A 12,146-nucleotide genomic window follows, 5' to 3' on the forward strand; every position below is an offset into this window, starting at 1 on the left:
GTGCATGTTTTAATAGGCATAGCCTCACTGATTTGATATGAACCTACACTGGGCCGAGTTTATCTTTGTACCAACTAAAACGGAAGTTTGCTAAGCATATTTTCATTGTTTTAAGATGGCAGAACACTTAAGCAGCTTAAAAAAGTAACTTGTTCATATACTCTTAAGCTCTTTAGAAAAATTACTAGGTCAGTTACAAATCCATCCTACCCATTCATTAAGAAAGGTGATTGAAGGACCACCTCCAGGCAACTTTGTTAGTCACTTCTGGTTTTCTATTTTAACTTGAACGCCTTTCTTCAGTGTATTTCCTAAGAGCGTTCACTCCCAGGAACACTGGGTAGGTGAGGGTGGGGGCGTGATGGGTGTGTGTGTGTGTGTGTGTGTGTATGTGTGTGTGTGAATGATGGGCACTGGGGCTGGGGAAGGTAATGGCTCTCTTGGCTTTGGCAATAGGATCCAGGGGACAGCAACTTGATGCCTATTTACCATACCAGTTACATAAATGTGTGCGGTGAGCTGGGAGTATGGAAGGCAACACAGGCCGGAGGTGTCTGTGTTACCCTGGAGAGCCCATACCCTCCCAAGCCATTTATACTCTTGCAAAGGAGGCTGGATTTTATCGGTGGATACTATTTTACGATGCTTTTCTTACATGCTGAGTTACAGAAATGCATAGGAGAGGTGTGGCTGGGTGAACTCATTAGAGATATGGGGGTGTCCTAACAAATATGTAACAAAAAAATGTGCAGGGAGACTGGCCCATTTAAAGGAATACAGAGCACTTTGGTTAAGGAAAAAGGAAAGATGTACCCCCAGAATATGTGATGAGATCCCTTACAGAAAGCATTTGTCTAAAGATACAGAGAAAGATACCCAAAGCTTAGGCTATTTCGTCTGGGAGATCATTCAGGTTAAAAATGGGTCGTGAGGGGCGCCTGGGTGGCTCAGTTGTTGAGCCTCTGCCTTCGGCTCAGGGCGTGATCCCGGCGTTCTGGGATCGAACCCCATGTCGGGCTTCTACGCTGGGAGCCTGCTTCTTCCTCTCCCACTCCCCCTGCTTGTGTTCTGTCTAAATAAATAAAATCTTAAAAAAAAAAAAAAAATGGGTCGTGAGAGGTCCAAGTCGAAGGATCAAACGATGGCGTCTGTTTAAAGGCGGGGCTGTGCTTGGTAGAGGAGCCGTAGAGGAGGCGCCCCGGGATGCGCCCGGGGACAGTCAGTGATGGAAGGAACCGTGCGATCTGCACGCTCACGGGACTGAAGGCACGCGCGGCTGAACGGGTGTAATGAGAGGCAGAGAAGGGAAGGGGAAAGCTCTCGGGTCTCAGGGGTGATGACTCAGACGCTCAAAGGCAAGACAGGAGGAGATGCTAGTGTGCAGCGATGGAGGGCCGGAAGGCCTAGTCTGACAGGGAACGGAGGGGGCACAGGCTGGCCGGCCTGGGGAGCAGCAGGAGCTCTGTGGAAAGGAGAGCAATGAGGGGCCAAAGCAGGACCCCATCAAACCAAGGTTCTTACGATCATCTCAGGAGAGACCGTCAGTGTCCAAGTCTCTGAGCTGCAGCTTATCCAAAGGCTACGGAAGATAAGCAGCCCTTTCTTCCTTTCTAGACGGAAGTGGAGAAAGTGGGCTGGTCTGCAGCACGAGGACTTAGATGAAGGTTTCGGAACAGCTGCGGCAGGTATGAGGGCAGTCGAAAATTCGCTTGTCTGGTGACTGAGGTTTGATAGGTTCTTGGAGATTGGGGTAAGCAGGCTGGACTGAACCCGGATGTCGGGGAGTGGAATGCAGCACGCCCAGCCTGGATCCAAGCCTCCCGGTTGTTGTACCCAAGTGGCTCCACACCGTGGGCCTGACCAAGGGCAAGCCCCGCCTTGCTTTCCTTGGCAGCACCACCATCCACACTGTCACCCCCGCCCCCCAAAGGTGACCTAGGTCATTTTTTGCTGACCTGGTAACTAGTTTCATCCAATTAATGGTCATCAGGACACTCCAGTTCCGTCCAGGTAACACAGGAATTTAAAATAGTCAAGTGGCAGAAAGATTCATGTAAAGGGGGCTCTAAATTATTACCTTCGGTAAAAAAAAAAAAAAAAAAAAAAAAAGGTCTTTTACCTAAACTCTCTTTAGCTGTAGTTTAAGCGTGTTTCCCCTGTAAGGTGCTCCGTGGTTGGCTCACCTATGAAAATGATTCTCGGGCATGTGGACATACTGCGTGCCTCACACTGTAGCACCTATTTCTTTTAATTATTCATGGGTATGGATGTCTACCTGTTAACCCTACTCTTTGAAAGCCCTACTTCTAAACCATCACCTGGAACTTCTAGAAAATGTAAACACTAAGTCCCCACCCCAGCCCTGCTAAATCACAGTTGCTAGGGACGCAGCCCTGTGACCTGTGTTTTAACAAAACCTCCAGGTGATTCTGATGGAAGCTCAAGTTTGAGAGTCCGTGTTCGAAAGTACATAGCCAAGGGTGGAAAGCGCCTGACTGACAGGAACTGAGTGGTGGAGCTCATTCTGGCCCTTCCATCCCATTCTGCAATTAACGTGCCAGGACACCCTCCCAGAAAAACAACAAAAAAGCCTTAACATATTGGAGAGGAGGACAAGGAAGGCAGGTTATTGTGTCTTCAGTTTGCCAATCACTGGCTTTACACGTGTGGTCCCACTTCCTTCAAACTATTTGAACCGGTGACTGTTTTACCAGATGAGCAAACCAAGCTCAGAGATCGGGTAGTTTATCTAAAGGCACAGCTGCTGTGCAGCAGATGGGATTTGGTCTTGGTCTCCATCAAATGTTTATCGGATGGATCAAATGCTTATTCCTTATGGATCGGTCATCAGCGGCATAACCCATACAGAGAAAAGTATCCGACATTGTGGTCTCATTCTTTTAAAAATAACAGAGTTCGTGTTGAACCATGCCCTGGGCTTCACAGGTCACATGCTTCTGGTCCCGGTGTGCCATCTGGCACTTTCCTCTCAGCTTTGGTTGAGATGGGGAAGCAGCACCAGGTTACTGAAGTGGATCGAGGTAATACTGGGACCTGTTCAGGTTACTCTATAGTTAACTAGAGACAAGTGGTTGAAGCCCACTGGGCCTATTTCCTTTGCCCTTGGACTATCCATCTTATCCCCATCCGAGGAGTTGGTAACCCAATGCCACCCCATCTGTTTACCACAGGCAGCAGATATGAAGCACAACCAAACGGCCCCTCCAATCGGCTCGTAGATGAAGGCCCTCCATCAACGTAGGCTAATGGCACCTTCTCCCAGGGACTCCCAGCCCACCTTCAAGCCCTTCAGAAATAATGGATAAGCCCTTCAAACCAGGTAAGAATCATGGTCTAGACAGACCTTTCCAGCTTGCTAATCAGATTTATCTTGTGGCATCCAGTCTTACCCTGTCTTGTAATTCTAGAATTTGTAGAATTGTTGAACCGGACAAAAGGAAGAACTCTGTCAGTTCCCAATTAGCTGCACCAGTGGAGAGGAACACTGATGTGGTAGATTTTAAAAATTTGGTTCCATTTGGCTTTGGAATGCATTATGATTTTTTCAGGAGATTAACTTTTCTAATTATATTTTGCACAGCCTAATAGTAACAGGCATCTGTATTCCCTGAGCACACAACACTTAACTCGGATTTGGGTGACGCAGTTAGAGGCAGTGCAAAAATGTGCTGGTCTCAGGGATGACAGTGTCGTTATGGAAAATCCACACGTGCATAATGAAGAGGGAACTAATTAGAAAGTGCTCTGCAAATATTAAATGATAAGCAGAGAAGCCAAATTGGGAATTCTCTAAGGACGTGTGAACAGAGAGTAAAAAAGGTTATTAACATTCTAAGAGGGACAGAAATTGTGAAGAATCATCTTCTAGTGTTAATGGAGCCTCATGAAAAAATTGGTTGCAAGGAGGGTCAATGAGTTACTGGGTGGTCTCTCAAATAAGAAAACCTCAAGCAATAATACCAAAGCATTTTAAAAGAGCGTTTAAAATGAATTTTATTGTTTGAATTTTACAAGTAGTCTTGAAAGGCTTCAAACAAGAATTCTGTTGCAAAACTCTAATAAATAGCTTGCCCCAAGTCCCCAAACAAATGAAAGACAAAATAAAAACTAAACTCAGAAGGATAAGCAAGACTTCAGAATGCTTGGATGTTAGCGATATTTCTCATTTACAAAGAGATATCAGGCAATGTAACAATCTCCTTCATACAAGTCAAAGAGAGAAAGAGACAGACAATTGAGATCTTTACAAAGCACTCCGAAATCTTCCTATTTCCATGATGGAAATGTCACCCGAAAAAAAAAATTCCATGGAAAAATCACAATCGTGAATGAAACCGTAAAAGTCTGGTGGGGGGGGTGGGGGAGGAGAGAGAAAATCCATCCGTTTCTTTCAGGGATGGAGAAAGGAGTTGAGATTACTTGGGGCAGAGAGTGTCTGAGCAGATGGCATCGCAGAACGTTCTCTACATCAGAGTTGCCACTGAAGGGACACAGGTGTCAGCTCTGTGACACTTTTATGAAGGCAAGAAACAAGGCCACCAGGGGCTCCCGGGTCCCTCAACACTGGTGGGCCCAGTGTGTCCGTCTGCAGGACTGGGGGCCTTGGGACGACGGCCAGAGGCCCGGCGTGGCTGCATCACTAGACAGGAAAAACGGCCCGTCAGTCATTTCTGCAGCAGAACCCCGGCTGGCCACAGCCAAGGCCGCGCTTAGACTGCACACTGGGGCATGCAGGGTTCAAAGCCCGGGCTGTGATCACAGTCGTTGCTCCTAACAAGCAGGAATTAACTTCACATTCGCTTTCCCTAGTTATAAATACTGGTTCAGTCTTTGGAGAGGACTAATTATATGGTCATTTTGAGTAAGCTAAAAAAAAAATACAGCTTTGCCACATTTTCATCTTTACATATCTCAAACAAAAGCTACGCTTTTGACCAAAATGCATACAAGGAAGATTTTGGTTTGGAGGAATTCTAAAACCAATTAATGTTTGGAGCCAGGAAGCTGTAGAGAAGCTGATTCCAATTTGGTGGGACTCAAACCAGACAAAGGGTTCTAGCTCTGAGGAACACACACCTGGGACCATCTCCCGGGGAGAGGAAGCAGGGGGTGGAATGACGTCACAATGCAGGACAGGAAAGGGGCGTCGCCCGAGGCGCTGGCTCTGTGCCTGATGCACTGACTTGCGGGTAACCCCGACCCCGCTGTCCTCGGGAAGATGGGGACAAAGGGCGCTAGCTCATGCACAGGTCACAAGGGAGGTAGGCATTTTCTCCAAGCACCTCCCTCCCCAGGCATTTTAGGAACAAAGGTAAGGAAATCCCTCTCCCCAAATAAACCATTTGTAAAAACTATTTTCCTAGGAGCAATGACATGGGTCAGGAGCAGGAGGGGAAGCTTGGGTTACCTGAAATCGACAAGAGCTCATGGAAATAGAGGCAGATGGGCCAGGGAGGCCTAGGCCCACTTTCTTTTTTAAATAGGTAACAGATAAAGATATTGTGCAAAAAAATAAAGACATTCACATTTTAGCAGTTAAACTTTTATTTTACTTTTTAAAATTTTTATTTACTTTTTGTTTTTCTTTTCTACAAAAGGCAGATAATGATTGTTGATCTGCAATTGTTGTGTTGTGCACTCCCCGAAAGGGGCCAGAGTAGGGAGCGAGGGCTAATAGGCAGAGAAGGCTTTCCGTGGCAGGGCCGAAGGAGCGCCCAAGCGCACCAGAGAGCCCCCCGCCTGGGCCCCCCGGCCAGCCCCCGCAGCCTGCTCTAGCTCATGTCTATGGTATTGAAGACCCATTCCGTGAACTTCTTCAGCTTGTCCGAGGCATTCTGGGACTCCTCCTGCAGCCTCAGGTTGTCCTCCCGCAAGTGCTGGACTTCTGCCTGCAGGTGGGCCTTGTCTTCCTTTTCCTGGGAGGCAGGGCAGAGAAGGAAAGGGCTGGGACCCAGCAGCTGGAGGGCTGGCAAGGGAGCCGTGTGGCCCCTTCACCCATTTCTGGTCTTCATCCTAAACATCCGTATCCGTGGCCTGACACTGGGCATTCGGATACTCAAGCCAGGGTACAGGTCCTCCAGAGACTCACTAAGGAAGGTTTCTTTTGGAAGGCAAAGACATTAACGTGTACTTTACTTTCAAAAGGGCTGTCTCAACTTTTGGACTATTGTTTTGGTGGCAGCTGTCTTAATATAGTCAAAGCCACTCAAGAAACCACATTCTCTTGGTGTGAAAGCTCAAATGACAATGAAAATGGGTGGGTCTGGGCTACTGACCCAGTAGACAAGGGGTGGGGAGGCCCAGAGAGGGCTCCGAGGGGCTGGCTGGGGTTCAACAACTTTTCTGCACACGTGACAATGAAGGCCTGCTTGCACGGTGTGTGTCTTTGGGAACCGAGCTCCAAGCAGCTCGCGGCACGTGTGTCCCGAGAAAACGGGGACAACACCGCATGTTATTCCACGAGCAGGGCATTTGCTCAAGGGCACTTTCACAGACCAGGGCCTTTGCTTTAAGACTACGTGTTTACCTTCTTCAGGTCTTCCCGAAGCATCTTCAGCATCCCTTCCAGCTGGTCCACTTTAGAAGCCAGCGTGGGGGAGGAATCTTTACTGCTGGGGACAAGAAACAAAAGGCGCTGTTGGCAGAAGCCTCCACGGCTGGGTTTGTTTGGCATTTTTTTAACGAGGCTGCTGTACGGTAACAAAAGGTAACGCAAGGGTGAATGACAGCCCGTCGGTAGCTTCCTCTGTTAAAGATGCTGGATTTTCACGACAAAAGAATATACAGGACAGTAAGTGCAAATGGCCTCTCCGGCGGCAGGAGAGGTACGCTCTGGCAGAAACCGGCGCCCAGCACTGCGGCGTTTCCTAGTCTCCGCAGTGGCTGTAAGGGGAAGAGAGCCCCTCCTCTGCGTGCAGGGGGGGTTGAGGTCAGCTCTACCTTGGGGCGACCAGGAGAGGGTAGGTCTCTGGTTCCCCAGAAAACAGTTGTGGTTACTCATCCAGTTGCAGCTAAGTTTTCATGCTCCCGTCTTGAAGGCTTGTCTAAATATCTTAAAACATTTTAAAAAATAAGAGGTTTCAAAAGCTCATCAGTCCAACCCGCAGGTCTCCTTTGCTATTATGATCTGCAAACGAGGCCCCCAATTTTCTTTATATACGTGCTAGTAATGCTACCCTAATGGAATACCAGAAGAACCCCAGGGAGCTCGCGGGTGAGAAGACCACCCAGCTGGCTGGACAGGAGACCCTCGTCAACCGTCCGACCCTGTCTACCTGAATTCAAGCTGCAAAAAGTTTCCAAGTGAGCTCTGGCTGGATCCACCGCCTCAGAGCGATACAACCAAGCATCTACAGCCTCCCGCAGGGAGAACATGCAGCTGCCTCTTTCCAGAGGCCAACAGGGAAGACAGAGACTGAAGTTCTGGAATCCTGGACTAAAGGGCAATCTCTACTTGAGCCGTGCTGAGGTCTTCTGCGGATTCTAGATCTACGAGCCCAAAAAGCAAAACTCTCAGTGGCACGAGTGTCTCGCGGCTGTAAATAAATGAAATGGTAAGGATCTCCACACTTGTAAGATGGGACCAATGAAAACGCTTAGCGGCCTATCTTGACTTCTGAAGGTTTTCAAAGTGAACGACGTGCCTGTGTACGCTGATTTTTAAAAACACATTTAACTCCATTTGTTCACTGAACAAAGTGCCAACTATCACACTCATCTTAAGATTCTTCAAAGATTTAAGAACTAGTTGCTCAATAATCCTTTCTGAGGAAAATGGACATGTTCGCTCAGACTTCTGGTGGGAGGCCCCATTCTAAGAAGGTATGTTTTGGGTTCACTGTGCTCTTGACTCTACTTTTTTTTAAGTTCTCAAAGTAACTGCCGCTCTCCCTCCCGAGAAGCCTCAGTGATCAGAGCGAATGCAGCACCTGTCCCTCATACTCAGGACAAACCACCCATGACTCTTCTGCTTTCTCCGTGAAGAGCACGTCCCTGCAGACTTGCTCAGCGAAGTCGTGAGGAACAATTCCACAGGCTATATGAACGACCTAGGCTAACCTCACTTTTCCTATTGTTGTCTGTTCCCTGGATACCTGGATTCTTAACCATCCTTAAAAGGCTTTAAAAGCACAGATTTCAAACTGATGAAGTTATTCCGCACCAGGGAGCACCTGCTATGGGTACCACAGCGGCCTGCGGGATGCCTTCCTTCATGGTAATAGGACACATCTACCCAACTTCCTCACCACTTAAAACAGAGGAAAACGGACATCTGTCTCCGCACAGTTCAACGCAAGTCAAAATCCCTGCTCTTGACTCCTAAGGAAACCCTCTGGGCCTCCGTCAGTGCTTGCTTTTCATTTTCTCTCGAACCTTACCTCTCCTGGTGACCCGGATCTAATGTCGATCTGAGCAGCACGTTGGGAGCTAAGACGCGAGCACATTTACAAATATGACCAATGGACAGCGGGGGAGAAACTCCAAAACCAAGCTCAGGCTCAGGGATGTCAGGCAAATGACGTTGCTCACCTTATGCAATCAGCCCTCAGAGCATAAATGTATGATGGCTTTAAATAATAATGAATATTCATGATTATGACTAAGTCATCAAGACCAGTTAATTATGTTTCTAGTATTGCGTTACAAAGCATTCTAAATGTGCAGTCAGCTAATCCACGTGGCCTCCGTCTCTTCCCCACACCTGCTGTCACGAGTGGAAGGGACACGGGGTGCGGAGTGCAGAGCTCGCTACTGGGTGACCAACCTGCTGTAGGACGTCATCTGGGCCAGAACCTGCCCCTCGAGCTGGTCGCTGCTGGATGCGGCACTCAGGGGCCGGCGGCTTTCGTCACCAGCAGCAAAGAAAGAGGCTCTCTGCACTGGAAGACAGAGGAGAAGCCAGTCAGTATTTCGGAACCACATCCCGGGCCCGGTCTATCAAAGGTCAACAACCAGCCTACACAGAGGGTCAAACCTAACCAACGTGGGGGGGTGCATGAGGAACCCTATCTCCTGACCTGGGCAGGAAAACGTGACCATTTCAGCTGTAAGAGGACAGCAGCGGTGGAAGATCCCGTCTGAAAACACTTGTTGTGGGTCAATTTGTAGTCCTCTTTTTCTTACTCATCGAGGTAACATTCTGTGAAATGTTTCCCTGGAAACAGGCATCGTGCCAAATTTCCAGACCAAGGCTTTCTCCACTCGGATGATAGAAAATGCACTTCTAGACGTATGTTTTCCACAAGACTCCTGGCTACCTTGGTAGGTTTTAGCCAAAGTCCAACCATATGTGTTTCAAAATATGCCCAACTCAAAACTTGAGCCAAGAAAACAGAATCAAAGTTTCAAAACCTCTCATTAAAAACACAAAACTACTACCATCTCCTATAAAGGAGAGTGACCAGCAAATTGAAATTTAAAATCAAGTCAGTACTGGTGAATTGGGATCAGCGACTCCACCGTCGCCTGATCAATTCTCCTGAAAACCGGAGCTTGGTGGAAGAGCCACTTTCAGTTCTTCAAACGTGAGCAAACAAAAAAACCAACTCTAAACCACTCACCTGCTATCAACATTTTATAAAGAATGTTTTAGCACCAAAGAATTTGGAATGATGGCCACAGAGTGAAGTCAGTGTATTCAAAAAAGGCATCAGCCAAGCTCACGTCCACACGCACGGACAGCATTACGTTTTGTTTCTTCTATGGCCGCGCACTAGCGCCAGGGCCCGCGTTTAAGCAAGCACAAGACAGTGGGTTAGCACAGAACGGTGCGGACAGAAAACGTGCTACCAGAGTCGGGAGAGGCAGTGAGAAGCACGAAGGGAATATGCGACATCTGTCCAGACTGGGGTAGGGCCAAGTGGGACGAGCACCCCTAACAGACCCACCGGTGCACCTCGCAATGACGTCCTCATGCCGTGGTCAAAGACTCTCGCTGGATAGCTGTTCTCTTGGGTCAAGTGACAGCTGGGATTCCCCCATGCCCTGCCCTTCCCGTGTGTGGGGAGGGGAGACCTCCGTGCTATCGATTCCCAGGGAGAGGACACGTCGGGCTCCATCGGGTTAAATCAGCGCGTGCCCCTACTGAGTGCTCGGTAACGGTTCGCTCCACTGGTTTCCGGCTGCAAGTGCTCCACCCTGTGTGGTGGGTGTGTCCAAAGCAGCAGCGTGGACACACTGACCAGAGCCTCGCACCCCCGAACTGGGCGTGGCCCGGCCGTCCCGCGCGTCCCGCTCAGCTCGTCCGCGGACTCACCCTCATAGGCCTTGGCAGCGTCCACCAAGTTGGACCAATCCAAATCCGCAGCAGCGTCGGGCAGGGGCATCAGGCCGGGGTCGGGCATGGGAGGCCTTCGGGTCTCCTGGACGTCTGTGAGGGAGCTATCCGAGGCCGAGAACTCTCCTGCACGAGAGGAGAGAGAGAGGATCCTTCCTGGGCCCAGAGGAGAACCGCTCAAGATCTCACCTGGGCAGTTGTTACCTGGAATCCGCTTCTAGTCCAGCAGACCGGCAGGGGCGTGAACTAGTCTCAACTCAATTTTAGTCCTCTCCCATAGTGTGAGACACAGAAAAGCTAGTTTTGCACTAAGACAACACGTCTGCTTCTGTGGGAGCGGTCTATCTACAGGGGGGCCCAGGGAACCTCCCATGTTTCTCTTTTTTTCCCCAGAGTCAAGGATTCAGGCTAGGACAATGAGGCCCGTCTCAACAGACAGCTGGACTTTGAAGCCGGACCAGAGAAAATTACCCCTGTTTCGGGGCATAGTAAGTCTTATTCTTACTGGACTGGGCCCTGAGATCCGACCCACCTGCCTGTGGACTCCCTGTCCCCGGGGAATGGCCCCCTGGTTTCCACTGCTGGATGTCTGCAGGCTGATGTGGGAACCCAAGCAGACTTATGAGGGCGCTCCATGACCCGAATGCGGTTACTACAGGCAGGTGATTTTACGATTGGTGTTGGCGCTCTTCGCCTCCCCAAAGAAAGACAGAAGAAGCAGCTCTTGGGTTCGGTTTTGGATCATAGCAGTCCAATGGCCTGAGCTGCTTCTAAGGTGACAATTTTAAAAATACGAACATGAAGCATCGTAAGGATGAGCCTTTGCTTGGCCTGGGGCAGAGAGGAGCGGGCGCAGGGAGCCCCTCTGCCGTCCGAGCATGTGCTGCTACCCCTCGAGTTCGCCTGGCAGAGAACAGAGCGGGAGGGCTGCTGGGCCCACGACACACAGATGCTCTCAACGGGGCAGAAGCTGGGGCAGGAACAAGGGTGGGGTGTGCGACTCCAGGACAAGGGCCGCTCTCAGAATGGGACTGTAACACTACAAATCCACGCCGACCCAAGCTCAAACCTCAGTTAAAATCACTGACTCCTGTTTCCAAGGAGTTAAAAAGCTTCCCCAATGATGATAGCCTGGTAAACCAGAGTATATCTAGTGCTTGTTTTCCCTTTCAAATGACATAAAGAACTGCCCTGAAGTACAGCTGCTAGTTATTAATGTGCTTAAATTAGCAAAATGATGAGTAAATGGAAATCAACAAATACTGCCAGATATTAAATGCTCTGATCTATTTAAACATGTTCCCACCAAGGGTAAGTAGGTGGAACAGACAATTCTGTGTGTCACTCACAACCCTTCTGCCCTTTTATCTCTGGCACCCAAATTTCCATATGTACAAAAGAAGTCGCTCCTCCCCATTGCCCAGTGACAGTTGCTGAAACAAGGCCAGGGCTGCGGAATCAGCCCAACAAGGGTTGCCCCATTTAGGACATGGGGTCACCGTGCTGCCTTTCAGGAAAGCAAGAACGGGATGGGAGGGGGCTCACAGAGGGCAGCCCATTCCCTCCCTTCCGTGGCTGGACGGTGACCACATGTGCGATTTCTCCATTACTCTCTTAGAACAGAAACCTCTAGAAGACAGGGTCTATTCAGACATGCCCTCAGAAAGGGTTTATTGCTGCAGGAACAATGGAACTCAGGGGAGAGTGGCCCCAATGTGGAGACACGGGGAGAAAAAGGTTGGTCACTACCAGGAAGTTTTTTTCTAGAGTCTAGATGGTAAAAAGTGATTATTTCACACGTCAACTCTGGAGGGTGACCTCGTGGAGAAAAGAGAAGCCAGATTCCAGT

At 49.2% G+C, this 12,146-nt stretch overlaps 1 protein-coding gene across 16 annotated transcripts in view; it reads right to left on the reverse strand.

Annotated features, from left to right (window-relative positions):
* Positions 1–5,547: 5,547 nt before the first annotated feature.
* The window catches only part of SIPA1L1 (signal induced proliferation associated 1 like 1), a 446,735-nt gene continuing 440,136 nt past the window's right edge, over positions 5,548–12,146 (reverse strand). For 13 of the 16 annotated variants that reach the window (XM_057318467.1, XM_044391372.3, XM_026519617.4 and 10 more), the window contains 4 exons: positions 10,277–10,423; positions 8,786–8,900; positions 6,548–6,632; positions 5,548–5,936 (listed from right to left, as the gene is read on the reverse strand). In XM_057318467.1, coding sequence (XP_057174450.1) covers positions 5,793–5,936; positions 6,548–6,632; positions 8,786–8,900; positions 10,277–10,423 — 491 coding nt within the window. In that variant the 3' untranslated portion in view covers positions 5,548–5,792. The remainder of the gene's footprint in view (positions 5,937–6,547; positions 6,633–8,785; positions 8,901–10,276; positions 10,424–12,146) is intronic. The other 3 variants (XM_048219779.2, XM_057318471.1, XM_048219780.2) reach the window with 1 other exon arrangement.

The sequence above is a fragment of the Ursus arctos genome, unplaced genomic scaffold, assembly GCF_023065955.2.
Source record: "Ursus arctos isolate Adak ecotype North America unplaced genomic scaffold, UrsArc2.0 scaffold_25, whole genome shotgun sequence".
NCBI lineage: Eukaryota > Metazoa > Chordata > Mammalia > Carnivora > Ursidae > Ursus > Ursus arctos.